This window comes from Ambystoma mexicanum, chromosome 12 (genome assembly GCF_040938575.1).
Source record: "Ambystoma mexicanum isolate Mex_15411 chromosome 12, UKY_AmexF1_1, whole genome shotgun sequence".
Taxonomy (NCBI): Eukaryota; Metazoa; Chordata; class Amphibia; order Caudata; family Ambystomatidae; genus Ambystoma; species Ambystoma mexicanum.
In genome coordinates, this window is record NC_090936.1 from 70664945 (window position 1) to 70692758 (window position 27814).

Here is a 27814-nt window from a genome sequence, read left to right on the forward strand (position 1 = left end):
GCACGTTAGTGAATGGTTTCGGGATGTTGTTCTTCTTTACTTGCATGTTGGGAAATGGATTCAAGGTATTTTCTGTTCAGAAACACTATTATAATAATCCGAGGATCTCCTGCATGTATTCATCTGTCACTCTGCCTGTGTATGGAAGGCAAGGTACCTGCATCATTAGGAGGGAGGAGCTGGACATGTGATGTTGTATGTATGCATGTAGACATTTATGCAAAAGAGACCACGTGTCCTGGCAGATGAGGTAATGGTTGTAATGTGTGTAAGGCAACAAGTGTGGGCCGGGTTAGTGCATATGCAGGAGGTATTCAGTTGCTCTCATAGTCTTCACAGACCCACACTTCAAGCTGTTGTTCTCCTGGAAGTTGGGTGCAGGAGAAGACAGTGTCTGGTATACAAACATAATTGTCAGTGCTTCAAGTGGTTGAAGATAGCTAATGTCATATACAGGGTAACTCTTTCCCCTCCTTAACTTTGAAGGTTCTGAGGATATTGCTCGATTGAGTGGACTCTGAAACACTGTCCCCAGGCTCTACTGTACTTCAAGGCAAAGAAGAGGTAGTGGGACAGAGCCTACACTTTCACTGATCATCTCTTCTAATCTCTTAGTCTTGGCCAGTCTCACTCATATGCGGCCCTACTTGCCTGCTAGGTCGAAGGTCCCTGACTGGAACCTATATGATTCTCTCAACTATTTTTGCTTGTCTATTCACCAACTTCTTTCTCCCCAGTGAGGCCTAATCTAAGGCCTCAGTACAGATGGAACTCTGAGTGTAGTGCTCCCTCAGAGTCCCTTGGCCTTCCTAAGGCAGGGCACCCCAAAGGTCCCCTTTAGTCTTTTCACCCAAGTTGGTGGTGTAGCCCACTGGATGGTGTCAGCATTCTCTGCTAAATCCACCTCCTTTTCGCGCATCCGGGAAGAAGGCTGGGAAAGTTGAACTGTGCCAACTAGTGCTTATTGGGTGGTCACCAAAAGTTTGCAAACTGCAGTGAATCTGATTGGAAGAGGAACGTGCATCACTATAAGGTGGGCGGTTCTGCACGTCAAATTTGTCAGTTGCTGGAATAAGTCGTGAGGCACCTGAAAAAAGACTTACCTTTAGAAAGACAGAGGAGGCTATACAGTGACATGTGATCTAATCGCGGAATCGAAGACTAAGCGCCGCAGGCTTCTGCAGAATCCAGACTTCTTCAGTGATAAGAGGCAACCAATCAGCGCTCACTATGCCTGACCCAAAGTGACTATCCTGATTACTAACCTCTAGGCATCCTTGCTTTCTGAAGGCTTACCTGCTGGGGACTGTGCATCACCTACTGTGGCTGGAGGACTGCCCGTACTGAAGGACAGGTAGTGGGGAGGATCTGTGATGTACATCTGGTAGAACATTCCAGACATCCCCTCCAGAGACTTAGAGGAATCACAGGCTTAACTATTTCGAACCACTGGAAAACCGCCTACATTTGTTGGCCGTTGGGCCTGCTTCCTCAGCCACTGCTCTTCCTGCCATACCCCAGCACCATGATCGCCTCTCCAGGGAACAGCAATGACGTTCAAGGCCGTTGGGTCACTCTCCCTTCTCAGGGCTCTTCGTCTGCATATTCTGCATCCCTTTCGCGGAACTCCAACTTGTGTTGTCTCCGGCTATTTGTTCATCTTTGGCCCGTTGGGTAACATTAAGCACAAGCCTGTTTCCAACACATGACTTGTGCTGACTCTGGAAACGTTGATCGCTTCACTTTCCTATCACCGCATAGCTTTCTTTGCAGATGTGCACAGTTGGAATAACGCTGTGTTTCTATTAATCTTGGACTTAAGAACTCAAGCTTCCCACATTTGTGTGAGATCCTCAAATGTCAATGCCCTGAAATCACTCCAAAAAATGTTGTTTCTCACCTCTTACACTCAGTGTTTTTCAGCTCTGCATCTTATCTATTTTTGTATGTTGTTATTTTATGTTACACTGAATTGTATTTTACCGTCCTGCTCCTGACTTCTTTGGTTCAGTTACCTAATGGAGAGTCTGGCCTCTAAGAAGAAACTCTTCAACCTAGGAGTGGGCCAGTCTTTTCTTATCCAACGCACAGGACTTAGAAAAATCCCCTTAACTACACCTTATCTTCTTGCCCGGGCAGTAAAAACTCAGCTGACCTTGCGATACAAATTCTGTTTAAGAAAGGAAACCTTGTGTCTCAGACCCACACAAAAATCTGCAGCGGCTACTAGTTGTGGAAAGAAAATTGTTCATGACTGTGTTCTGATATTCCTAGCTAACCAGCATGTACCAGAAAGAACCCTAAGGACATATAGCCAATACCTTCTTGAGACACTTATGTTTCGACAGGCCACAATTATGTTTCGACAGGCCAGTGATGGCAATAGGAGTTTCTATCATGAATATGCCACGCTCTGGATCAGCATCCCAAGTGACATTTTTAGAATGACTCTATTGAGAGACTTGATGAGATTATTAAAATAGATACATGTTTGATTAATTTAGATCTGCTTTTCTACAGATTGCCTAAAACTCATTGGGCCTCATTATAAGTGTGGCGGTCCTGAAACAAGGGTGCTCACCGGCACCCTTGTTTCCGGACTACCACACTACGAGTCGGCCTGTTGGGACTGCTGCGACCGACAGGTCTGACCCTGCCGGGCGCAACGGCCCCGGTAGGCAGATTCGTCACGGAAGCACCGGCACCATTAGCAACGGTGCCGGTGCTTCTGTCTACCCACTCCCATAGAGTTCTATTGGACTCTGTGGGACTGGAGACTTACACAATCCGGAGCCTGACTTCCCACGCCACCAGTACTTGTAATGTCCCAGTGGCACCAGGAAGTCACGTGCCAGATTGGTTGTTACGGGGTTAGCAGCAACTCGCCTGTGGCACCGACAGGTTACCGCCAACCCATGAGAATGAGGCCCATTGACTCATTCACAATGACCTCTTCATAAAGCCCTCAAACATTACCCAAAACTAGAGCTAGAAAAAGGGGAAAATAAGTTCTTCAAGGGGATGCCCATGTTGTCCAGAGGAACCCTCAATGCAATAATCCATATGGAGTAGGATGTGTGTCCCAAAACTATTGAACTCACTTTTAAACCGCTTCTTTATTGGTTGCGGTTATGGTCCACACTTGGAACTTGGGGCATACTCTAAGGAATTGGAGTAACTGATGGGCTCACACGGGGGGAAAGGGGAATCTCCAATGGGTCAAGCATCTAAAAAAGTTCTCATTGATTTAGAAGACATCTACTTTGGGAAAATCCGGAGAGGATAAATTAAGTAGCCATTCAAAGAGTTAACAAGGCAATGAAAATTCGTTGCAGGGGAAAAAATGGTGGCTAATTGCCAAAAATTGAAATTGGGTATAACATACCTTGAAATTAAATTGGAGTGTGGCTACGAGACATATTTAGACCTTATAGATCAACCCATAAGAGGCCTAAAGCCTCTTCATTGATTTCAGGATGGGTACCTTGAGACTGGCCTCATTTACCAAAAATTGGGTCAGTTGGAACACTGATACCTGCCCATTATGCGTCCAGGCACTAGAAACATTGAACTATTTTCTCTTATTTTGCACAAATCTGAGGATATTGAGAGCTATTTATTTGAAACCCACTTTGAGAATGGGGGGTGTTAAAACTATAGCCTCTGCCCTGACCCTTTTAAAATCAACCGCAAATCAGGCCATAGTCAATAAGATTGTCAAATATATCCATTGTGCATGGTTGCTAAGACAACGGGTCTTTAAAGGTAACAGCGGCCTACTGTAGCAGCCCCTCCATTCGATGAACAAAGCTTAAAAAGAATGGTCTGCGAGCCTTCTCTCCCATGTGCTAGCTCTATTCTGGCCAATAATTAGATTACCATTACTGGGACAGATTGTGACAAGCTTTCTTTTAATACTGCAAAGATTTGAACACCCTGCATTGTTGGACTGATTCTTAAATGCTCGTACTGCGAATATACTGAGTGTATTTGATTGAATATTACTAATGTGCCAATCATTTGAAGATAAAGTTTTTAACTTGTAAACTTTGTGTGATACTATCTGGCAAAAGATGCTGCTAAATTTGTATTCTGATCATGTTGTACATCATTAGAACGTATACTATATCGAATGTATTGGTTGAATCTCATCGTTGTACTGATCAATCCAAGACACTGCTCTTAACATGGAAACCTTATTTTAACGTTATTGGGGAAATTATGATACTATGTTTTTGTAATCATTTTTAACATTTTTATAGTGTCAAAAATGTTAAATGTGGGAATGCTTATTGTTGTATGCTTTTATGGCTTATGCCGGAATAAAGCAAATTTTGATTGGTTGCCCAAAACATCCCTTTAATCCTTCCAAATTAGATATATGAATGTGAGTAAGTTATCTAACACATGTGGTCCAAACCCCCCCCAGTTCCATTAACAATCCATCTGAAAACCCCAAACTTCCACTCAAACAACTTAAGTTGGTAGGAACAGTCTAATGTTAGGGAAGGGCAAGAGAACTTTGTCAGTACCATCAGACTTTTAGAGGTTTATGGGGCAGTACATTGGGGTTTGTATCAGCACACCTCTTTGGGGTTTATATGTTTGTAATAGTGGTTGACAACATGCATATATGCTGTTCTTCCTGGTGTCATTACTTTATTTTGTGTACTTTTGACTTTTAGATGTGACAATTGCATTATCTAATAGGTACACTGACAACTGTCCTTCTGACACTTTAGACCTCCTAAACCAACCTAATAACATCTAGAGTGAGGCTGAATCTTGAGATTGTCTTCCATTAAATGAATTATATCTGTTTAAATAGCTAATGGAAATCATTATTGGCCTCTACCCAGCCAATCAAAATGCAGTCAATAACTACTGATATTGACTGTTTTCCAAAACATTGTGACTTTCGGTGCAGACAGGCAAACGGCAGTAAGTTAGTAAACAGCTCCTCCCACATTTTCCGGAATTCTGTTATGTAAATTTCACTTACTAATACTTTTTGTGTATTTATTGTATTCACCATTTAACCAACAAAGGTACCCTACCAACACTATTCCAAAATATATATACATATTACCACCCTGTGCTAATAGCCATGTAGATCTTGCAAGGGGTCATTATCACTTGGGATAATGAACTTTACCCAACGTATGACCCAAAGTGAAGGGATAGTCATTATCCGGCAATAATGACCCTTCCCTCAGTCTCTGAGGCTATATAAAGAACCAATTCAGAAAAGAGGAACAAGGAAAGCTGGGAACCATCAGGTGACATTCTTTCTGATGAGCTTTTATAAAGAAACACAGTGTGAAGAAAGGATTCAGCTCAAAGAGGGTCTTCTCTTTCTTTTAAATGATCCAAAGAAATCTATATATGCACCAAGGTTCATATTTATTCTCCAGCATGGGGTCTGGCATGGATTCACATGCTCATGAATATTCCCCGTCGTCAGGCTGGGAATCCTCGGTAAAGAAAAAACCAGTATCAGTTTCGTTTCTGATCTGTCTTTCGTAGTAATAACCAATCACTGGTCTCTGCGTCATACTGACCACAGCCAATGACTGCCCTCTACCTAAGCACCGCCTCTGGCAGCCATCTTCAGATTTTTACCGCACGTTCATGTGTTGGGATCCTCGTGCTGTTGCTCTCGAGCGTTAGTGCTATTTTTTCGCGCTTTTTCACAAAAACTTCGATTCTTTCGGTCAAAAGAGCCTCAAGCTCCACCGATCCTACATCCGATCAACGGGGACCCGTGTCGGATTCGTCTGTGCCCCTCAAGGGTGAAGATTTCGTCGAGCTACGCTTCGGAGGACTCCAGAAGCTTCTCAGGCCCGGTCTCGGAGATGGCCCAGGAGAAGGGAAGCTCGACGCCCGGAAAGCTGTTCAGGGTCTGCCCTGGATGCCAGCTGCAGAACGTCTTTAAGGAGGACGAACACTCTTTCTGCCTTTACTGCCTTCATGAGGACAAAACGCACGTGGAGAAGGACTGTGCGTTTTGCGGCAACATGTCGGAACGGACCATGAAGGACCGTCATCAACGTCTCGCCAACTGGCTGGAGGGTAAGAGCCCGTCTGGCGAGAAGAAGAAGAAATCCGAGCGGTCTTCTAAGACCTTTGAGGGCGCCCCGGCGACGGGGGCCCAACATAAGGCCAAGCACCGCGAGTCCGCTGGCACCGGGAGCGCCGAACGGTCGGGCTCTACGGGCGCCAGGCAGGGCGCACCCTCCCCGGCACCATCAACCACGAGCCAACGCTCTGGGTCGGGTAAGAGGAAGGCCGAGCACCCGGCGAAGCTCCTGGAGAGGCCCCGGTCGAGCTCTAAGGCAGAGGAGGAGCGTGGCAGTGCCCCCTCCCTCAAGGATAAGGCGGTGAGCGCACCTAAGGTGGTGAAGGCCTTGATCCATCCGACCAAGCCCTCTATCGAAACGGTCGCGGCGGCCCTGGCTCAGCCTGTGGAGGCTGCACCAGTGGTGGCGTCCTCAGGGCCCAGAATCTCCCTGCCTCCTCGGAGGGAGTCTTCTTTTGTGCCCATCGATAGGACCCCCGTGAAACCCTCCGTGGGGAAGAAGAAGGGGGGGCAGGGCGTCGTCGTAGATTCGGCCTCAACCTCAGAAGAGGAGCTGATCGAGGTCTTAAACCACGGCCTAGGCGTGGAACAAGGCCAGCCCGTCGGAATGGACCCCGACGCAGGTGACGACGACGACATCGTCGAGGATACCGACGGGGCCCCTGCTCGCCCGTCGGATTCCCCTCTGCCAGCGCCGCAAGACAACTCGGCGGCCATTTTGTTGGCCATACAGTCCTTATGCTCCGAGATAAGGACGAGGCTACCGTTACCGACGGAGGAACCTCTCCCGTCGGGGGATCCAGAAGCGGGACCTTCTGGTGTTCCCCCTACCAAGAAAAGAAGGATCCATCCACCACCTCCTTTTCTACCGTCGCGCCCCGTCCAGCCCTCCTCCCCGTCCACCCGAGGGGATGATACGGGGACTGACACGGCAGCGACGGGTACGGACGACGAGGCATACGACGAGGATATTCCGTCGTCGCCTCCCACCAGGGCTTCTCCGCCCGACGAGATCGGATCTTTCCACTCCATGATCTCTAGGGCTTCCGAGCTTTTCCAACTCTGCCCTGAGGAGAAGAAAAAGGAAGGCTTCCTTTATCAGCGGCGCGAGGCCAAGAGGAAGACGGTCCTCGCAGTGCCTCTGTTGGACGACATTTGGGATGAGGGCCTTTCCCTCCTCAAGAACCCTTCCACGACGCCAGCTAGAAGAGACCGGTACGAGAAGAAGTACCGGGTCCCTGACACGGCCCCCCTATGCCTCCGGGCGCAGCCTACCCCGGATTCCGTCATCTCCGCGGCAGCCAGGAAGAAAGCGGGGGGGGTGCGGCCTCCACATCGACTTCCCCGCCGGACGGCGAGGGAAAGAAATTGGATGCTATGGGGCGTAGAGTCATCTCGTCGGCAGCGACGACGATTAAAGCGGCCAACGCCTTGGCTATCGTGGCACGCTACGACAGGGAGCTCTGGTACAAGATAGCTCCCCTGCTGGATTTTCTGCCGGACGACAAGAGGGCGGAGGCCCTGGAGATCCTGCAGGAAGGTGAGGTGGCCTCGGACCACGCCATCACCGTGGCGACGAACATCGCCGACACTGGGTTCCGCCAGCTGGGCAACGGCGTTTGCCTTCGACGTCGTGGATGGCTCAAAGCTACGGACTTCCGGCAGGACGTCCAGACCAGAGTCCTGGACATGCCCTTCGACGGGAACAACCTGTTTGGCAAGACAGTGGACGATTCCCTTCAGGCCATCAAGGCGGATACTGAGACGGCCCGGGCCCTTGGAGTCCTGCAGCAACGACGGACGCCCTTTCGGAGCGGCGGAGGCAAGGGCGCCTCCAAAGGTTCCGGCGGCGGTTTCGCTTCCTACCGTCAAGCGGCCCGCTCGTCGTCGCAAGAGGCCTACAGAGGACGAGGCAAGTCTGGCGGACCCCGCCGTCGTCGCCAAGGAGGTCAAGGCGGCAAGGCCGCGTCCAAGCAGGATTGAACCGGCCGTGGGGTCGGGCCCCCACCGAAGCACCCCGGTGGGAGGCCGGCTGGCGGGCTTCGTCAGCGTGTGGGAGTCCATCTCCACCGACCGTTGGGTGCTGGACGCCCTGGCCCGGGGCCACGCGCTCGAGTTTCAAAGAAGTCGAACTCGTCCCAAAGAGGCTTCGGGGCTCCGGAGTCTATTCGAGATACTTCCTCGTGAAGAAGAAGACGGGAGGATGGCGCCCCATTCTAGACCTGCGACGTCTGAACAAGTTCATCAAGGCGCAGAAGTTCCGGATGGTCACCCTCCAGCACGTCCTGGGTCAGCTGGAGGAAGGAGACTTCCTATCGTCGTTGGATTTGGAGGATGCCTACTTCCACATTCCCATCCTAAAGGGGCACCGAAAATTCCTCAGATTCGTGGTCCAAGGGCGTCATTACCAGTTCAAAGCCCTTCCCTTCGGACTACGGTCGGCACCCAGGGTATTCACCAAGTGCCTCGCACCGGTGGCGGCGCAGCTGCGCCGCGAGGGGATCCACGTCTACCCCTACCTGGACGACTGGCTCATCCACGCCAAGACGAGGGAGCTCGCCGTGGTCCACACGGCAAGGACCGTCCAACTCCTCACGGACCTGGGATTCTCCGTGAACTACGCCAAATCCCACCTGGTGCCCGCGCAAGTCGCACTGTTTCTGGGAGCGAGGCTCGACACAGTGTCTCTTCTGGCCTCCCCGTCGGAGGAGAGGACCAGGACCATCTTGGGCAAGGTGCAACGGATGTTGGTGGCCGACGGGGCCAAAGTGAGGTCCATCAAGTCCCTCCTCGGGATGATGTCTTCCTGCATCTACCTCATTCCCATGTGCAGGCTCCGGATCCGCCCGTTGCAAGAATTCCTGGATGCGCGCTGGATCCAGACGACGGGCAGCTTCGAGGAAAGGATCAAGCTAGACGAGAGTTTCCGACGAGCGATACGGTGGTGGGGCACCCGCGCGCATCTGATGGCGGGCATGGACTTCCAGACCCCAGCCCACCAGGAGACTGTGACCACGGATGCCTCCCTGGAAGGGTGGGGAGCGCACACCGAAAATCTGCACGCAAGGGGACTATGGCTCCCGACGGAGAAGTCCCTGCATATCAACGTCCTGGAGCTCCGTGCAGTGTTTTGGGCCCTCAGGTCCTTCCTTCCGTCCCTCAAGGGCAAGGTGGTGAGGATCTTCACCGACAACACCACCACCATGTTTTACATCAGGAAACAGGGCGGAACCAGGTCCCCAGCGCTGTCCAAGGAGGCTCAGGACGTGTGGCATTGGGCCGTCGCCCAAGGGATTTTTCTGGTGCCGTTTCATCTGGCAGGGATAAAAAACACCATCGCCGACTCACTCAGCAGGGAGCTACGCTCGTGCCACGAGTGGGAACTACGGCAGGATCTGGTGGATCGCCTCTTCCGACGGTGGGGCACACCCCAGATCGACCTGTTCGCGACGGCGACGAACACCAAGTGCCGGAGGTTCGCCAGCAGGTTTCCCCAGACGAGGAGCATGGGCGATGCTTTCTCGTTCCCCTGGGAGGGCCTGTTCCTCTACGCGTTCCCTCCGTTGCCTCTGCTAATCCGGCTCGTCAACCAGCTCAAGAGGTCACGGTGCAGGATGATCCTCGTCGCACCTGCGTGGCCGAGGCAGATATGGTTCCCGGACCTTCTGGACTTGTCAGCGTCCCCGCCGATCAAGCTGCCGGCGGACGCGAATCTACTCTCCAGGGTAGGAGGCGCCATCCTCCACCACGACCCGAAGTCGCTGAACTTGCAGGCCTGGCTCCTGCAGCGCTAGAGTTTGGAGGATACGACATACCGGCCGATTGCAGAGAGGTTCTTGCAAAGGCCAGGGCGTCCTCGACTCTTAAATGCTACGGACACAAATGGAAGAGGTTCTCTGTCTGGTGCCACGCACAGAAGATTAACCCTCTACGGATTACGGCTCCCCAAGTACTGCCGTACCTGCTGACGCTGGCCAAGGCTGGTCTGGCACACGCGTCCATCAAGATTCATCTTGCTGCGATCTCCCGATACACCAGAACCACGGGGCGGACGTCCTTGTGGTCTCATCGTCTGGTGAAAGAGTTCATGAAGGGACTGTTCAGATCGTTCCCGCCGGTGAAGGCTCCGGCCCCGGCGTGGGAGCTCAACGTGGTGCTGACCAAGCTCATGGGACCTCCGTTCGAGCCTCTGCACTCGGCCCCGTTGAAGTTTCTATCGTGGAAAACAGCTTTTCTTGTGGCCATCACCTCCGCACGACGAGTGGGAGAGATCCAGGCCCTTTCCTGCAAGGCCCCGTACTTGACTTTCCACGACACGAGGGTAGTGCTCAGGACGCACCCCTCCTTCATGCCCAAGGTACCGTCGGACTTCCATCTCAACGAACCCTTGGTGTTACCTGTGTTCTTCCCGTCGCCTTCGTCGCCGGCTGAGAGGACTTTGCACTCGCTGGATGTAGCTAGAGCGCTGAAGTTCTACGTGGACCGCACGAAGGGTTTTCGGAAGACGTCACAACTCTTTGTGAACTTTGGACCTGTCAATCAGGGGAAGGCTCTCTCGAAGGCTTCCATCTCCAGATGGCTCTCTGGCTGTATCATGTACTGTCACCGGTTGGCAAACCGACCGCTGCCTGGCCGTCCGAGAGCCCATTCCACCAGAGCGATCGCAGCTACCACGGCGTTCCTATCTGGTGTGCCCCTGCTGGACATATGCAGGGCTGCTACGTGGAGGTCGACGCACACCTTCACGAAATTCTACTGCGTCGACCGGGATTCCAGGGAGGAGTCCAGGGTCGGCCAAGCAGTGCTGCGCAACCTGTTCGCCTGAGGTGAGCCTGGTGAGGAGGTAAGATGCTTAATGTTGAGTTGATGTGATGCTTAATGTTGAGCCTTTGCCACCTCCCGTGGTTGTGCATGTGTGTACTGCTATGTATTCTTTATTCATGAGCATGTGAATCCATGCCAGACCCCATCCTGGAGAAGGAACAAGTGACTTACCTGTAACTGTTGTTCTCCAGCATGGGTCTGGCATGGATTCACATGCGAACCCTCCCGCCTACCCCTCTGCGGCTCTTCACTTGGTCATACTGCCACTTCACGTGCTTCCAAATCTGAAGATGGCTGCCAGAGGCGGTGCTTAGGTAGAGGGCAGTCATTGGCTGTGGTCAGTATGACGCAGAGACCAGTGATTGGTTATTACTACGAAAGACAGATCAGAAACGAAACTGATACTGGTTTTTTCTTTACCGAGGATTCCCAGCCTGACGACGGGGAATATTCATGAGCATGTGAATCCATGCCAGACCCATGCTGGAGAACAACAGTTACAGGTAAGTAACTTGTTCCTTGGGTGACATGGTTTTTAAATGTGTGCTTGCTTTTTTTCTATTTGACATAATCTTTCTTATGATTGCTCTCCTATTTACTTATTTCTGCAGTCTACATGGTTTTACTAAAACAGGATTAGACAAATATCTGCATTTATTGTTTTTATTTTGCAGAAAGTCATGAAACCAAAGATGCTTCTTCACCGCCCATAAACTCCAGCCAACTTTATGAGGATATGAGAGTTTTGCACACAATGGCAAGTTTACCGTACTCTTCGAAAAACATATCCGTAGGAGGTAACGTTACCCATCCACATTCGCGAACAAAAAGATTTCTGTCGTACCCAAGATACGTGGAAGTCATGGTCACCGCGGACAGCAAAATGGTGCGCCACCATGGACGGAACTTGCAGCATTATATCTTGACTCTTATGTCAATAGTAAGTAGACGTAATGTTTGACACCTGTGTACCTAACAATTCCTATCACCTTAGGTCAGTTAAACTGATGTTTATTAATGAATCTGCTACAATGATTTATTTTTTCTTCACTATTAGTATATATTGAGGGCTGTGTTTACCACTGAGATGACCTTGTGTTCACCATGTAAACATTACATGTAAACGACGCTAAGGTGCACTTCCATTTCTTTACATAGTTTACTAAGCACACTTAGTTGGCTATGAGGGATGAGCTACGGATGTTTTGTGGCTAAAATGGTTATGAAGTTACACTGTGATTGCCAGTTGTATTTAGCATTGCCAGTCATGGAGATGTTTTTCTGCATCTAGGGACAAATATGAGTGTTAGAAGCAAGCGCTATCATACACCAATTCATGTCTGTAAAGTAAGAAACTATGGAACTTTGTCTCGAAAGAAGCATCAACAGTGAGGTCGCCTGGAGGCTTTGTCAATTTCTCCTCCTTTAAACTTGGAAGTCTCATCCTTTGAATCCACTATCCATCTACCTCCGTAGTATGAGCTATGAAAGGGATGGAAAGGGAGATTATGTGGGACCACCCATCCTACATTTAATGCTTTCTAATGGAACTTTTAAATGTAAATGTTTAGAAGTCCCTTCGATCTGCCATTGCAGAGGTCCTATACACCTGCATTCTTTTCTTTTGCAACACTCTTATTTGAGTTAATGTGTTCAATTGGATATAGTTATTAGTTCTGTTAACTCTGAGATTTTTTGATTTCTGTTTGTTTTGTTACTTCTGAGAATGTAGTTGGGTAATTTCCCTTGTTTCCGAGCTATTATCAGCATTCTTTTCTTTATTTGTTTGCTAGTATGTATATTATTACTGGCGATTACTGAGAGTACATTATTTGTGTTCCTTTAGTCATTTCCACATTCTCTTATATACTCACTGGAAAATGTGCACCTTATCCATACATATTTAAAAGCAAATTACATGTAAAAAACAAATGCATTGGGCAGAGGAGTGGTCTATAGTGACAGATGTAATAGGATTTCTCTTTTCTGCATTCCTTAATAGCGCACTGCCATAGACAGTTACACGTTATGTTTGTGACCACACTGTAAGGGTTTTGAAGCAGCCTGTGTGTCGGAAGACAGGACTCATCTGATGGACGCAAGGCATTCATGGGCAATGCCTGGCTCCTACCGGCAGTGCCTTCCGTGGAGGCAATTCACAAAATTCATAGCGGAAGTGGAGGCGGCTTAACTCCCTCGTTACTCCCACCGGGATCTGCAGCCTGCGGCTTTCCAGATATGTTGGACTACCACTCCCATGATACCTCCCCTTTCATGGCTAGGGTTAATGGGAGTTGTAGTCCAAACCATCTGGACAGCCAAAGTTTTGGAGACCCTTCCATCTTAACAATGCAGGAATTGGCATCACACAAACTTTGACCCATCTTTAGCCCATTGTACCTTTTAAAAACTAGAGTGTAACGTTTGTTAAATACCAGGCACAGGTACAAACAATCACTTATACAATTAGCACTTTCTATATTCCTGTCCTTTATCATACAATCGTAGACTTAAGTTGTTAATACCGATACTCAGAAGAACTAACTGCAGCACTCTTACCCTTTGCCAACCAAAGATGTTGCCATAGCCTCATATATGTTATATGTTCTTGGAGGGAGCATCGGTAGAGTAAAATTAATAGTTTAAAAATCCAGTCCAGAAGATTTTGTCTTAGTTATTTTGTCATTTCTATAATGTAAGTATAGCAGTGCGTGTACAGATTTCTATGATATGTTTTATGTTGGTTTTAACCTTCGATATAAAGATTGTTTATTCATTCAATTAGCAAAGACATTCTTATTTCACAACAATAGTTAGGAATGAGTAAATGACAGCAGTTGCAACGCATTGTGGCATGCATGGCCTCCTGATGCTGTCGTGTGGAGTAGACTCCGCCCACTCTGAAAATCCACTTCCTGGGTATAGAGTAGACTCCGCCCACTCTGAAAATCTACTTCCTGGGCACCGGCAGATGTCCCATTTAGCTGTATGTGGGAGGTGTATACTGGGGATACTGTCCGATTCTGTTGTTGGTCCTCGGCGCAGAAGCAGCACGAACACCTACCTCCCCTAGGTGGTCTTGGCACCTGGTTATACAAAGCACAGGCCTCCGCGACCCTCCGGGGGAAAGAGGGTTAGGGTCCTTGGATTGGATAGGTTTCGGGGAGAGAGGATCACCGGATAGAGGGTTAGGAGATTGACTTAAGGACAGGTAGGGGGTTTTAGGGAAACATGCTCCAGGGCTCCTGTCCTGTGAGTCTTTTTACAATCTCCTACACTTACAATCACTCTTGCATTAGGTTGAGGTTCTTGCACTCAGTTGAGTATCTTTTGAGTTTGCCCCTTGCCACCTACCTAACTATGCAATATTCACACTATGCAATGTTCACACCTGTAGTTATCAGAGGCACTGCACCCAGTAGTAGACAGCACTGAGTTGCCCCTTCACAGTTCGTACATATAAGCGTAATACCAGAGTTCACACCCACTATGCCATAGCAAGGATATGACTGCAGAATAGCGTTGAACACCTAGCTACAATCAAGCATAGAAACACAAACAAAATGGTAAACTTAGCTCTGAATGTTCATGCCCAAATGGTTAATAGCAATGTTCGAAGGTCGGGGGCTTGCAGTCTCAGGACGCCGGGAGCAGTGTTATGCCTGCCAAGAAGGAAACAATTAGTACAGGCTTTTCTATTATGCACCTTCTCAAGTACACGACTGTCACATTAGTATTCACGCACGCCGAGCAGGCCGCGCCACATGCGGTTAATGTTATGGGCATAGGGTATCCCTCATGTGAGAAATCCCTCTGATCTCCCAACGTGTCATGTGGGGTAACTGGGGTCCCTCCCACACTGGTTCATGCACTGCGGGTAAGATCGTTGGGAATCGCTATTGTTTTACTTATCTTTTCTCTCGCGGGGCCGCAACAGGAACGTGCAGGCGAGGTCTAGCCCCGCGTGAGATTCTTTGACTAGAGATGATCAGCGATGCGTCCGCCCGGAGGAATGTACGAGCACGAACAAACTCGGAGTTCGCGCATGCGCAGAAGTTCCTGTGCGCATGCATGTGAACTTGGGCGTCGGCTCCAGCTTTAACAGGTCCCGTGTGCCTGATTCTGGGAGCAGAGATCCCTAGGCTGCCGGGGCTATAGTTCTGGAGGCTGAGCATGCTGGGAAGTGTGGTTTCTTCCTGTTTTGGCTGTTTCCTGGCTCTCTTTTCCGTGCACAGCACCAGCTACACCTACAAAGGGGACAAACATGACATCTGGTGCATGAAGTGGCTTCCACCAGTCCAATTACCTTCCCTTGCCCACGCTTTCTGACAGTACATCCCCTCCCTGAAGGGCCGGGTTTCATGGGATAGTTTGAGTGAAACTGGCGCAAGAGCCAAGGAGCATGTACGTTGCTAGCAGGTTCCCAAGATCGGTCCTCTGGACCGAAACCCACCCAATCAATTAGATAATGAAGCTGCCCGCCCTCATGCGTGAATTCAATATTGCCCGCACTTCACACTCAGGATACTCTTTCACTATAATAGGCAGTGGTCTCTTCATTCGAGTGTGAGGAGCAGCTGGTTTTAGAAGAGCCACGTGGAAAACCGAATGGACCTTCATATGCTGTGGTAGATGTAGTTTCATCGCCACAGGATTTTCAATTTGCATAATACGAAATGGACCTAAGAACTGTGGCTTTAACTTCTGCGACCCTGGTATTTGCAAATATCTGGTCGACAGCCACACCTTATCACCTATTTTGTAGTTTGGGCTGGGTCTACGTTTCTTATCTGCATATTTTTTGCTGGCGACTTTAATAGTTGATAATTTCTGATGTACCTTTTCCCAATTTTGTGTTAACAGTTCCACTCTAGCTTGGACAGATGGTAGGACATCACGGATTTGAGTGACTGTGGGCTGAATGTGTGGATTGTAGCCGTATGTTATGTAAAACGGAGAATAACCAGTGGAGGTATGCTTTAAATTGTTGTATGCGAGTTCCTTCAGTACTATGGGTAAATCAACGCAGGTATTGTTCAAGAGTCTGATTCAAGCGTTCCGTTTGCCCATCAGTTTCGGGATGATAACTACTGGACATTTGTAAACGGATGCCTATTGTTTTACAGAAAAGGCACCAAAACCTAGACGTGAACTGAGAGCCTCTGTCTGAAACAATGTGTTGTGGTACACCATGCAGACGGACTATGTGTTGCAGAAAGAGGTCCGCAAATTCTCTAGTGGTCGGTATCCCTTTACTAGGAACAAAATTGGCTAATTTGGAAAAAGAGTCAATAACTACCAAGATTGTAGTGTATCCTTGATCCGGAGGTAACTCAACAACAAAATCCAGTGAGATTGTATGCCATGGTTGTGTTGGAGAGGGTAAAGGTCTGAGTAGTCACATTGGTTTTTGGTGGTCTACCTTGTTACAGGAGCAAACTTCACAGTTCTTAATATACTCCTGGACTTCCTTGTGGAGATTGGGCCACCAGTAGTGTTGTTGGATCAAGTCTTGAGTCTTTTCACTCCTGGATGCCCAGTCAACGGGGAATCATGGCACCATTCGAGTACTCTAGTACGCAGGTCATAGGTAGGTATGTATACTGTTGTCCCTTGGTATGGGAAGCCGTCAAGTATTTGGCGCTCCTTTTTCAGATCTTCCCAATTTAACAAGTCTTGAGATGTCATGCCATTCCTGATTTGTTCAAATAGGGTGTTAGTCACACTCCCAATGATCTTCTCTGGGGGTATAATAGGAGTAGTTTCCGTGTTGACAAGGGCTGGTGGATCCGGGTACCTGGATAGTATATCGGCCTTCCTATTCTCTTGCCCCGGCCGATAGGTGACCACAAGATCAAAATCCGCAAAGTACATAGCCCACCGCAACAGGCGCGGGGTTAGCGTGCGTGCTGATTTTAAAAACTGCACATTTCAGTGGTCAGTTAGTACTGTTACCCTATGTGGTGACCCCAGGAGATAATGCCTCCACTCGGCAAAGGCGGCCTTGATGGCTAACAACTCACGATCTGCAATGGTGTAATTCTGTTCTGCTGGATTTAGTTTCCTGGAATAGTATGCCACCGGATGTAACTGACCTGATCGATCTTGCTGAGAGAGAACAGCTCCTAATGCATAACTGGAAGCGTCTGTCTCCACCAGGAATGGTTGCATCGAATCTGGATGCAGTAGGACTGGAGCTGAGGTGAAAGCCTCCTTTAACTGCTTGAAACTCTCCTCGGCTTCCACACCCCACACGAAAGGAGTTCCTTTTCTGAGGAGACGCGTTATGGCTAACACCTTTTGGGCAAACCCTTGAATAAACCTCCTATAGAAGTTTGCGATACCTAATACAGATTGTACTTGTTTGATATTCCTCGGGGCTGGCCAATCCAGGATAGCTTGAACCTTGCGCATGTCCATCTTAACTCCTTCTGGGGACAAGATAAATCTGAGAAACTCCACGGTGGTACAATGGAATGAACATTTCTCTATTTTTGCATACAGGTGGTGTTCTCACAGTCGCTGTAGAACAGATTTCACGTGTTGTACATGCTCTTCCATGTTCTGGGAGTCTATCAGGATATCGTCGATGTAGACGATAAAGAAGAGGTCCAAATAGCCACGAAGAACATCATCTAGGAAATGTTGAAAGGCAGCGGGTGCGTTGCAGAGACCGAATGGCATGACTTGATACTCGTATAGTCCAAACATCGTTCTGAAGGCAGTCTTCCTTTCGTCCCCTTCACGCACCCGCACCAAATGATAGGCCCCTCTCAGGTCCATCTTGGTATAGATGGTGGCTCCACAAACTTGGTCCAACAGCACGGGTATGAGGGGTAGAGGATAACGATTTTTAACGGTGATACGGTTAATGGCGCGATAATCAATGCACGTCCGGAGCTCGCCAGTTTTCTTTGGCACGAAAAACAACAGTGAGGGAAACAGCGACATGGAATGGCGAATAAACCCATTTCGCAGATGGGTTTCTATGTAGTTCTTCGGGTGTTGATTTTCGGCTTCCGTTAGTGCATAAATCCTGCTGCACGGTAGTATAGCCCCAGGCTCTAAATCAATCCTGCAATCAAAGGACCGATGAGGGGGTAGGGTTTCTGCCACAGATTTGCTAAAGACGTCTTGGTAATTCTGATATTCAGCAGGCAAGCCTTCCAGGTTTCCAGGTTTCCAGGTTGAGTGGCCCCTAGGACTCTGATTGCGTGTCCTTTTTCTTTGATGCAATGGGTGTTACAGAAGCCAGAAGAAAACTGCACCGTACCGCAAGTCCAGTTGATAGCTGGGTTATGGAGGGCGAGCCATGGAAGGCCTAGTATGAGCCCAAACCGAGGAGCGGCTATGACATGGAACCGTATACATTCTGTGTGCCCTTGAATGTCCAACACCATCTCCCCAGTATACTGCGTCACTGGTCCAGATTTCAACGGTGATCCAGCTACTGAACATACCGCTTCATGACTCCTTTTAGCACTCGCAGGTAATCCTAACTTCTGTGCGTATAACTTATCTACGACATTCCCCGTAGCTCCGGAGTCCACCATCAGGGTTACTGGATGATCCTTTTGAGACGTGCGTAGGATTCCAGTTACAGTGATGTGAGTTTCCAGCATGTGTGAGACGTTAGCTAGCATATGTCTAGGTGCGTTTTGGGTGTTTTGGCTCGACAGATCCGTCCCTCTCACTGGCGAGCACCAGCGTTTCCCTGTGTGCAGAGTTCCTTTCGGCCTGGCCTCGCACTCTCTCACAAAGTGCCCTGACTTACCACAGTACATACATAATTTTTCTCGTCAACGTTTTTCTCTCTCTTCCTTGGTAATAGGACCTCGGACCGTCCCTGCATTGGCTCAGAATCTGGAACCATATCGCCCTTTCCCGTGGTCATCGCGGGTTTGTGATAATCGAATCTCAGTGGGCCTGGCTTATTTTCCCATTTCTTTTTATCCAGCCTCCTTTCAGCCTGACGGTGATCCAAGCGTAAAGCTAGGTCAAGCATTTGAGTACAAGTATCTGGTTGTGGATCAACCTGAGCTATGAGGTCCTTTAGCTCTTCATGAAGCCCGTGGTAAAAGAGTGCCAACCTCTTTTCCTGTGGCCAATCAGCCTCTACCACCAGACGGTTAAAGGCTGTAACGTAAGTAATTAGATCCTTATTACCCTGCCGAAGAGTGAGCAGTTCACGGTCCCTGATTAAAGAAGCTGCCCTCCGATTGAATATTTTTCCAAACTCTTCTTGGAATTCCCTCCAATCATATAGAACCGTGTCATCTTTCTGCACCAGGGGGGTAGATGTATCTGGTTGTGGATCAACCTGAGCTATGAGGTCCTTTAGCTCTTCATGAAGCCCGTGGTAAAAGAGTGCCAACCTCTTTTCCTGTGGCCAATCAGCCTCTACCACCAGACGGTTAAAGGCTGTAACGTAAGTAATTAGATCCTTATTACCCTGCCGAAGAGTGAGCAGTTCACGGTCCCTGATTAAAGAAGCTGCCCTCCGATTGAATATTTTTCCAAACTCTTCTTGGAATTCCCTCCAATCATATAGAACCGTGTCATCTTTTTGCACCAGGGGGGTAGCCCAAGCTGCAGCGTCCCCCGTAAGGAAAGAAATAACGAAGGCTGTACGTGATTGGTCACAGCGGAAGATCGTGGGCATTGTGAGGAAATGTAACTGACACTATGTCAGGAATACTGAATATTTCTGTGGATCGCCGCCATACTTTTCTGGGTTAGCTAGAGGCATCGGGGGTTCAGTGGTTACCTGTACTTGAACCGGAGGGGGACTTTTGGAAGGTTGTGGGCTCCCCTGGGCTGTAAGAACCTGGACCTGAGTAGCCAACGTGGCATAGTCCTGCCTTGTAGCAGCTAACTCGGCCTTTAGTTCATGCAGAGCTTGGGCAATTTCCTCCATAGCAGCGTATTCGTGCTGCTTAGGCGCTGTACAATACGTGGGTTTGCGCTACTGTCAGATTCTGTTGTTGGTCCTCGACGCAGAAGCAGCACGAACACCTACCTCCCCTAGGTGGTCTTGGCGCCTGGTTATACAAAGCACAGGCCTCCGCGACCCCCTGGGGGAAGGAGGGTTAGGGTCCTTGGATTGGATAGGTTTCGGGGAGAGAGGATCACCCCATAGAGGGTTAGGAGATTGACTTAAGGACAGGTAGGGGGGTTTTAGGGAAACATGCTCAAGGGCTCCTGTCCTGTGAGTCTTTTTACAATCTCTTACACTTAAAATCACTCTTGCATTAGGTTGAGGTTCTTGCACTCAGTTGAGTATCTGCACTGAGTTGCCCCTTGCCACCTACCTAACTATGCAATATTCACACTATGCAATGTTCACACCTGTAGTTATCAGAGGCACTGCACCCAGTTGCAGACAGCACGGAGTTGCCCCTTTACAGTTCGTACATATAAGCGTAATACCAGAGTTCACACCCACTATACCATAGCAAGGATATGACTGCAGAATAGCGTTGAACACCAAGCTACAATCAAGCATAGAAACACATAAACAAAATGGTACACTTAGCTCTGAGTGTTCATGTCCAAATGGTTAATAGTAATGTTCGAAGGTCGGGTGCTTGCAGTCTCAGGACGCCGGGAGCGGCGTTATGCCTGCCAAGAAGGAAACAATTAGTACGGGCTTTTCTATTATGCACCTTCTCAAGTACACGACTGTCACATTAGTATTCACGCACGCCGAGCGTGCCGCGCCACATGAGGTTAATGTTATGGGCAAAGGGTATCCCTCATGCGAGAACTCCCTCTGATCTCCCAACGTGTCATGCAACCAGGTAACCAGGGTCCCTCCCACACTGGTTCATGCACTGTGGGTCCGATCGTTGGGAATCGCTATTGTTTTATTGATCTTTTGTCTCGCGGGGCTGCAACAGGAATGTGCAGGCGAGGTCTGGCCCCGCGTGAGATTCTTTGACTGGAGATGATCAGCGATGCGTCCGCCCGGAGGAAAGTAAGAGCGCAAACAAACTCGGGAGGTTTGCGCATGCGCAGAAGTTCCTGTGCGCATGCGCGTGAGCTTGAGCGTCGGCTCCAGCTTTAACAGGTCCCGTGTGCCTGATTCTGGGAGCAGAGATCCCTGGGCTGCCGGGGCTGTAGTTCTGGAGGCTGAGCATGCTGGGAAGTGTGATTTCTTCCTGTTTTGCCCGTTTCCTGGCTCTCTTTTCCGTGCACAGCACCAGCTACACCTACAAAGGGGACAAACATGACATCTGGTGCATGAAGTGGCTCCCATCAGTCCAATTACCTTCCCTTGCCCACGCTTTCTGACAGATACCCACGCCCTATGGTCTCCATAAGATATGGGATTAGCATCTATGGTGAGAAGTTTCAAGTGGGTTCTGCTGCCAGAACAGAGAATTTATGGAAACTTAATTGAGACGCCTGGGGTTGGTGCCCTACCAAAGGAGTACTTTTCTCTTTTTAAAATTGTGCAAGTAAACATTATGTTCGTTTGTTGCCGTTGATTGGCATCAATTAACTTGTCGACCCCCCTCCCTTAACACCCTCTGATTCTACACTAGTGGTCTGCAGCGGTGCCTCAGGCATGGTGCTAATTTGCCACCTCCCCTTTTTTTTTGCAATGGCACCAGATGTGCTGCTTTTTATTGGAGCTGATGTGGTGCCCCATGTGGACCCCTACTGTTGACTGCCTAGGCAAGAGCCTAGAAATGTTTTGGTAAGAGCTGGTCCTGCAAGGGATAGTCTTACCTGCGTCAACTAAATGTGTTTTGATATATGCCCAATGATGCTGGTTAATGTGCAGCTCAAAACCACATCTGGCCTAGCCTGGCACCACAACCAATGGCATGGTCAGTAGCCCTTAAAACATAGGTACCCTAAAATAGAAACCTCTTTGTAAGGATTATGTTTAAGAACTGGGATCCATCCGTGCAATGCTTCCCTTGTTCCCGGCGAACTCTCCACGGCCATGTGCTAGTGCTAACACATGCGTAAGCGCGCGCCCACACACACTCACTCACTCGTGCACAGCCAGCTGTTGTGCAATTTAGATGTCCTAGTGGAAACCTGAACCGGGCGGATCCACATGTCCAGTCCTGCCAGGGCTGAACCCACTGCACATACTGTACTGTAGGAGGTCAAGCAGTGGGCTTTACAGTTGGTGAAGGTACCGAAAGAGGGTGGTTGCACCCAGTATACTTGCAAGTTAGCAAATGTCTGCGTGCCTTTGAACTTACTCACTGAATCTGGCAGCCTTCTTATGACCTTGACTGTGGGGGTAAAATAAAACAGGCAGTAATTCACTTACTGACCACTTTTTCGGTGGTAATGGAAGTGCCACCACTTTTACTGCTCTGCCAAGTTCTGAATGTGGAGGGAAAGTAGGGGATTCCCCTCCAGCAAAACGCTGGTGGCGAGTCCTCCCCTTTACCTCCGAAATTCAGCAGATTTACTGTGCATAATTACCGCGTGTGGTAAAACCCACTAAAATTGCCAATGGAGGCCATATGTGCTCCAAAAGTGAGTCTTTACACTGCACTACCTCTGCTCGTAATCTTGTGGTAATGTCAGGAACGGTAAAGGATGTTGGCGGTAAATCCGCTGAGAGAGAGAGAAAGAGAGAGAGAGAGAGTGTGTGTGTGTGTGTGTGTGTGTGTGTGTGTGTGTGTGTGCGCGTGCGTGCGCGCACACTTGTTTGTTTCATCTGTGCATTGCGTAAAATGGAAATGCATGGAAAGTTACAGATAAAGTAGATGACAGAATGGGACAGATCAACAGTAGCCAGTGTTTAAGAGGTTAAAGTACACCATGAGTAAATGAGCCTTGTGATCAGTCCTACAATGGTATGCACATGTAATAAGCATGGGTACTGTGTCAAATTACCATCATAGTATTCTTACTGCATTGAGGCTTGTCTGGAAAGTGGCATATTGTGCCCCCGCCTGGAGTATTCAAACTGTGCTCTTTGGAGGAATAGAAAAGGTGGGAGTGGGGGAGGCAGGTGAAAAAATAATGTCAGAGGTTTATGGAGAGATTATGTAGGAGAAGTGGGGCTTGGCCGCGTGTGTGCTAGATTCAATGCATGTAGAATCAGCGGAGCAGGTTCAGAAGATGAGAGCAGATAAAAGAAAGGCAAATCCAGGATGCCTGCAACTAGAGGCAAAATTGCCCCCTAGCCAATTACATAGGGCCTCATTACGACCCAGGCGGTAAGTTACCGCCTGGGCCGTGACTTTACCAACATTGGCGTAAACTACGTTTACGCCATGGTGGTTGGCGGACTTACCGCCCCATTCCGACCTTGGCGGGGCGGTAAGTCCCCAATCCCCATTTACCCTTCCCTATTCCCATTTTTGCCCCATAGGGCATAATGGGAGTGGGGAAGGCGTTAATTACGCCACCGTAAATTACGGTGGCGTAATTAACTCCATGGTCCCTTAGCGCCATGGATTTTAACACCTGCTAAAAGCAGGTGTTAAGTCCGCCATGGCGCTAAGGGACCTCGTACTCAGGCGGTAAGGGTCGGCGCTGTTTACGCCGCCGTAAAACCCTTACCGCCTGAGTCGCAATGAGGCCCATAGTTCTGAGTAGATAATACATTATACCTGTAGCAGACGTCCGGCTGTGAGATGTGCTCAAGTACACCCTTGTAGCATGCGGGATTGAAAAGTTTACATTGAACCTTTCTCAAGACAAACCTTGCAAGCACAATCCTGCCAAGCTCATTTGTAAAGTGTGCTGTCGAAATTTGCAAAAGCACACCCTTGTAGAATGGGGATTGAAAAGTTTACATTGTACCGTTTCAAGACAAACCTTGTAAGCACAATCTTGCCAAGCTCATTTGTAAAGTGTGCTGTCGGGATGTGTGCTCAAGCACACCCTTGTAGCATGGGAGATTGAAAAGTTTACATTGTACCGTTTCAAGACAAACCTTGCAAGCACAATCCTGCCAAGCTCATTTGTAAAGTGTGCTGTCGAGATGTGCTCAAGCACACCCTTGTTGCATGGGAGATTGAAAAGTTTACATTGTACCGTTTCAAGACAAACCTTGCAAGCACAATCCTGCCAAGCTCATTTGTAAAGTGTGCCGTCGAAATTTGCAAAAGTACACCCTTGTAGAATGGGGATTGAAAAGTTTACATTGTACCGTTTCAAGACAAACCTTGCAAGCACAATCTTGCCAAGCTCATTTGTGAAGTGTGCTGTCGGATGTGTGCTCAAGCACACCCTTGTAGCATGGGAGATTGAAAAGTTTACATTGTACCGTTTCAAGACAAACCTTACAAGCACAATCCTGCCAAGCTCATTTGTAAAGTGTGCTGTCGAAATTTGCAAAAGCACACCCTTGTAGAATGGGGATTGAAAAGTTTACATTGTACCGTTTCAAGACAAACCTTGCAAGCACAATCTTGCCAAGCTCATTTGTAAAGTGTGCTGTCGAGATGTGCTCAAGCACACCCTTGTAGCATGGGAGATTGAAAAGTTTACAGTGTACCGTTTCAAGACAAACCTTGCAAGCACAATCCTGCCAAGCTCATTTGTAAAGTGTGCTGTCGAGATGTGCTCAAGCACACCCTTGTTGCACGGGAGATTGAACAGTTTACATTTTACCGTTTCAAGACAAACCTTGCAAGCACAATCCTGCCAATCTCATTTGTAAAATGTGCTGTCGAAATTTGCAAAAGCACACCATTGTAGAATGGGGGATTGAAAAGTTTACATTATACCGTTTCAAGACAAACCTTGCAAGCACAATCTTGCCACGCTCATTTGTAACGTGTGCTGTCGGGATGTGTGCTCAAGCACACCCTTGTAGAATGGGGATTGAAAAGTTTACATTGTACTATCTCAAGATAAACCCTGCAAGCACAATCCTGCCAAGCTCATTTGTAAAGTGTGCTGTCGGGATGTGTTCATGCACACCCTTGTAGCATGCGGGATTGAAAAGTTTACATTGAACCTTTCTCAAGACAAACCTTGCAAGCACAATCCTACCAAGCTCATTTGTAAGATGTGCTGTCGAAATTTGCAAAAGCACACCCTTGTAGAATGGGGATTGAAAAGTTTACATTGTACCGTTTCAAGACAAACCTTGCAAGCACAATCTTGCCAAGCTCATTTGTAAAGTGTGCTGTCGAGATGTGCTCAAGCACACCCTTGTAGAATGGGGATTGAAAAGTTTACATTGTACTGTCTCAAGATAAACCCTGCAAGCACAATCCTGCCAAGCTCATTTGTAAAGTGTGCTGTCGGGATGTGCTCATGCACACCCTTGTAGCATGCGGGATTGAAAAGTTTACATTGTACCGTTTCAAGACAAACCTTGCAAGCACAATCTTGCCAAGCTCATTTGTAAAGTGTTCTGTCGAGATGTGCTCAAGCACACCCTTGTAGCATGGGAGATTGAAAAGTTTACATTGAACCTTTCTCAAGACAAACCTTGCAAGCACAATCCTACCAAGCTCATTTGTAAAGTATGCTGTCAGGATGTGCTCAAGCACACCCTTGTAGCATGGGAGATTGAAAAGTTTACATTGTACCGTTTCAAGACAAACCTTGCAAGCACAATCCTGCCAAGCTCATTTGTAAGATGTGCTGTCGAAATTTGCAAAAGCACACCCTTGTAGAATGGGGATTGAAAAGTTTACATTGTACCGTTTCAAGACAAACCTTGCAAGCACAATCTTGCCAAGCTCATTTGTAAAGTGTGCTGTCGAGATGTGCTCAAGCACACCCTTGTAGAATGGGGATTGAAAAGTTTACATTGTACTGTCTCAAGATAAACCCTGCAAGCACAATCCTGCCAAGCTCATTTGTAAAGTGTGCTGTCGGGATGTGCTCATGCACACCCTTGTAGCATGCGGGATTGAAAAGTTTACATTGAACCTTTCTCAAGACAAACCTTGCAAGCACAATCTTGCCACGCTCATTTGTAAAGTGTGCTGTCGGGATGTGTGCTCAAGCACACCCTTGTAGAATGGGGATTGAAAAGTTTACATTGTACTGTCTCAAGATAAACCCTGCAAGCACAATCCTGCCAAGCTCATTTGTAAAGTGTGCTGTTGGGATGTGCTCATGCACACCCTTGTAGCATGCGGGATTGAAAAGTTTACATTGAACCTTTCTCAAGATAAACCCTGCAATCACAATCCTGCCAAGCTCATTTGTAAAGTGTGCTGTTGGGATGTGCTCATGCACACCCTTGTAGCATGCGGGATTGAAAAGTTTACATTGAACCTTTCTCAAGATAAACCCTGCAAGCACAATCCTGCCAAGCTCATTTGTAAGACTGGCCAGAGTCAACGGTCCACTGTGGAGAACGTGAATGCACTAGACAGGAGGACACATTAAGGGGGATAGCAGTAGGTGGCAATAAAAAGGTGGCACGTCAATCCACGTGGCATACCTATAAAGTGGCAGGTCCAAGTGACTGTGGTTGAAGACTGCAAAGGGTGGAAGCGAACCCGACACGAATTATCATGGAGAAATCCAATGCATGTGTAACTTGATCCTTTTGCAGTTGCAGGCTTAAGAGTATGGCATTCACTGACGACTTGCACCTGCTTTGGGGCCCATGTCAGACTGCGCCATTCACCACCACAGCGGCCTTATGGAGCCGCTATTGGCGTATTGTGCTCATATGCAGATAAGGGCAAGAAGTGACCTTGTTGATGTTCACCTCATTTGCACTCCATCCTCCTTGGACCATGCCTGACAGACCCAAAAAGGGACAGCAGAGAGGTCTGCACCGTTTGGCTCTCCAAAAGGTTTGGTCTATGACTGTCACAATCCCTCACTACGGATGACTATAATCGCTAGGGCTGCTGGGAGTGGTAGTCCAAAATATCTGGAGAGCCAAAGGTTCCTGACCCCTGTTATAGCGCTTGCTTCTGCACTTAACAACAGCTGTTATCGTTTGCTAATTTAATGGTATTCAATTTGTCAACTTTGTAAGGATGATATGATATTATATTTTATTTATATCGCGCTCGTACACTAGTGTGTGATGAACGGCTGAGACCACCACGCCATGTAGGGGTTCAAACTGGTGACCGACCATTCATTGGTGCTTTGTAAATTTGTAATGCGCAAGGGGCTGGGATGACCAGCGGCTACAGAGAATGCACTGGGTCCTTGAGAGGGGAGTTAAGAGGGAGCCCCCTGTTTCTGTATCCCTGGTAATCCAGGTGTGTTGTTTACCCATGAGCCTAGACATGGGCATGAGACTTGGAAGGGAACCTTTTGCACTGTGCCAGACTGGTGTGTGGGGTTCACACTGTTTGAAAACAACACAGTGGGGCATACAGTTTCATGAACTGCACAGCATTGAAAGAAATCATGTCATTTCATGTTTATTGTTTCACTCTTTCGCATCGAATGTGGAGTTTGAAATGTCATGAATTTGGCATGTGTTACTAGTGGTTATTTTATTGCCCATGATTTCTTTGCAAAACTGGGGAAATCTATGATAAGGAAAAGTTTAGTTGAGGGCATAGGTAGGGCATGTACGCTTGCGGGTCTCAGTTAAATGATAGCAGAAGCCATTTGCACCTATTTAAGTGTATAGAATATGCAGCATTTCCGCCATTATCATTGGTGCATGTTTGAGGTGAATGTGCACCTGCCCCGGCAGGTGGGTCCGTTTATTGTTTTGGTGTTTATGAGTTGGTGGTGCAATTGCAAAACCTGCTGTTTTTTCTTGACCAGGGGCCACAGTGGTTACATGGCTACTATTGCTCTACACTTGACTCCCAGTACAACGTTCTTCTCAAAACTATTTGAGCAATTGATATTTATCGTTCAGACTACAGTCAGGATACTGGGAGATAGAGTATGGTGTTGGTTAGTGAACCATATTCTCTTGGCAGCAGACAAAGGGCTTGTCTTCCTTCCCCGTGTGCCATTATGGAGGTAAATGACTGCCCT

The 27814-nt window shown here is 48.2% G+C and overlaps 1 protein-coding gene across 1 annotated transcript in view; it reads left to right on the forward strand.

Annotated features, from left to right (window-relative positions):
- The window catches only part of ADAMTS20 (ADAM metallopeptidase with thrombospondin type 1 motif 20), a 779002-nt gene that overhangs the window by 177280 nt on the left and 573908 nt on the right, over positions 1 to 27814 (forward strand). Inside the window, exon 4 of the mRNA XM_069628019.1 lies at positions 11578 to 11843. Coding sequence (XP_069484120.1) covers positions 11578 to 11843 — 266 coding nt within the window. The remainder of the gene's footprint in view (positions 1 to 11577; positions 11844 to 27814) is intronic.